General features: G+C 33.4%; 1 protein-coding gene across 1 annotated transcript; it reads left to right on the top strand.

The window, feature by feature from the left end:
• Positions 1 to 9: 9 nt before the first annotated feature.
• LOC112462868 lies at positions 10 to 826 on the top strand. The gene is made up of 2 exons (XM_025028934.1): positions 10 to 253; positions 325 to 826. The coding sequence occupies exons 1-2, from the start codon at positions 74 to 76 to the stop codon at positions 730 to 732; spliced, it is 588 nt and encodes a 195-aa protein (XP_024884702.1). The 5' UTR covers positions 10 to 73; the 3' UTR covers positions 733 to 826.
• The last annotated feature ends 561 nt before the right edge of the window (positions 827 to 1,387 follow it).

Genomic DNA, 1,387 nt, shown 5'->3' with positions numbered 1-1,387 from the left:
AAAATAACAGCTAGCGCTCGGCAATGCACAAAATCTAAACGCAATACCGAGCGAGAAGGATTTCAAAATTTATATGATAGAAACAAAGCATGGAGATCCACATCCAGACACGGGTATTCCACCTTCTTTTGCGACAATAAAATCTGAAATGATTCTAGGTAAAAACCGCCAGTTTTTCATTGAAATGGGACGACCGACAAAAGTACATTTCTCTTTATCCCGGCTCAATCAACTTTATAACATACGGAATAAGGTAACTCAACAAAGAATGTATAACATGTTCGTATATATTTTCAACAGTTCTAAATTATATCAATGTTCTAGGTATTATCGTGTTTTATTGATGACGACGTGCAAGTACCTACACAGAAGAATGAAACTACGGATATGAATTCGCAAAATATAGCAGTGCCGACGAAATCGAGGAAATTCAGTGTACCTGATTTACATTTAAATACAAGACAGGTTGTATTATCCTTGAAGACTGACACCGGAGCAGAAATTATTACCAGTTTAGCATCGTTAAACGGAAACCTATCAACACTTCTAAGACTAGACAGAATATATTCAAATCTATCCATAGATTCTTTCATTGTATCTGCTATCTTAAATGGGAATATCAAAGTGCTATTAAAATCCATGGTGTTGCAACTTCGTATGTGGATTTTTGTATGTGGACTTTTGCTTACTCGGATCAGAACGGCTCTTAGGAGAAATTTTATAAATTTATAAACGCAATGCTCAATCCAGCGTATGGGAATCATCGAGATAATATAATACATATGTCCATTATTCTATCCAGATACATTTTATATAAGCCATAAATTACTGCCAATTGATTGATGCATATCTATCGAAGTACATACCCGATAAAAACAGTACGTGGATCCACGTTATTGCTACGTGGATTCGACGTGGATGTGACGTGACTGTTTTTAGCGAGTATAGACTCTCATCCAATGAAGCATTAACGGAACGCGCGAAAGCGCGTCCGAATTCCGAAATGCAACGATCGTCGCTGCTTCTGCGAAGTAACAATATGTTTGTAAAATTTTAAATCGTTACTCGACCACTCTTTTGGGACACTTTTATATTTTCAATATATCATATTAGGTATACATTGATTATTTTGCATATAAAATTTTATTTTGCATGTCTGTATGTACAATAAATATGTCGCTCATATTATACGAATTGTTTGTTATAACAATTAATGATACAATATTTCAAATCTATATACCAATTTAGTAATATAATCATTAATCGATATAGGAGTCATGGATACTTCTATTTTATATTTTCCTATATTTATATTCCTAATTTTAGTGTTTATAATCTTAATATTCTGTCTGTAACATCGGATAAGAAAGAATCCTTCATAATCTAT

This window comes from Temnothorax curvispinosus, unplaced genomic scaffold (genome assembly GCF_003070985.1).
Source record: "Temnothorax curvispinosus isolate PA1 unplaced genomic scaffold, ASM307098v1 QBEX01001340.1, whole genome shotgun sequence".
NCBI classification, from domain to species: Eukaryota; Metazoa; Arthropoda; class Insecta; order Hymenoptera; family Formicidae; genus Temnothorax; species Temnothorax curvispinosus.
Note: the sequence above shows the minus strand (reverse complement) of the source record. Positions and strands in the feature narration are given on the sequence as shown.

What these genes read in the sequence shown, in the direction of transcription:
- LOC112462868 (XM_025028934.1), top strand. Translation starts at nt 74, where the DNA reads ATGATAGAAACAAAGCATGGAGATCCACATCCAGACACGGGTATTCCA. An exon ending in TTTATAACATACGGAATAAG is followed by an intron (nt 254 to 324) that starts GTAACTCAACAA and finishes TCAATGTTCTAG; the next exon opens with GTATTATCGTGTTTTATTGA.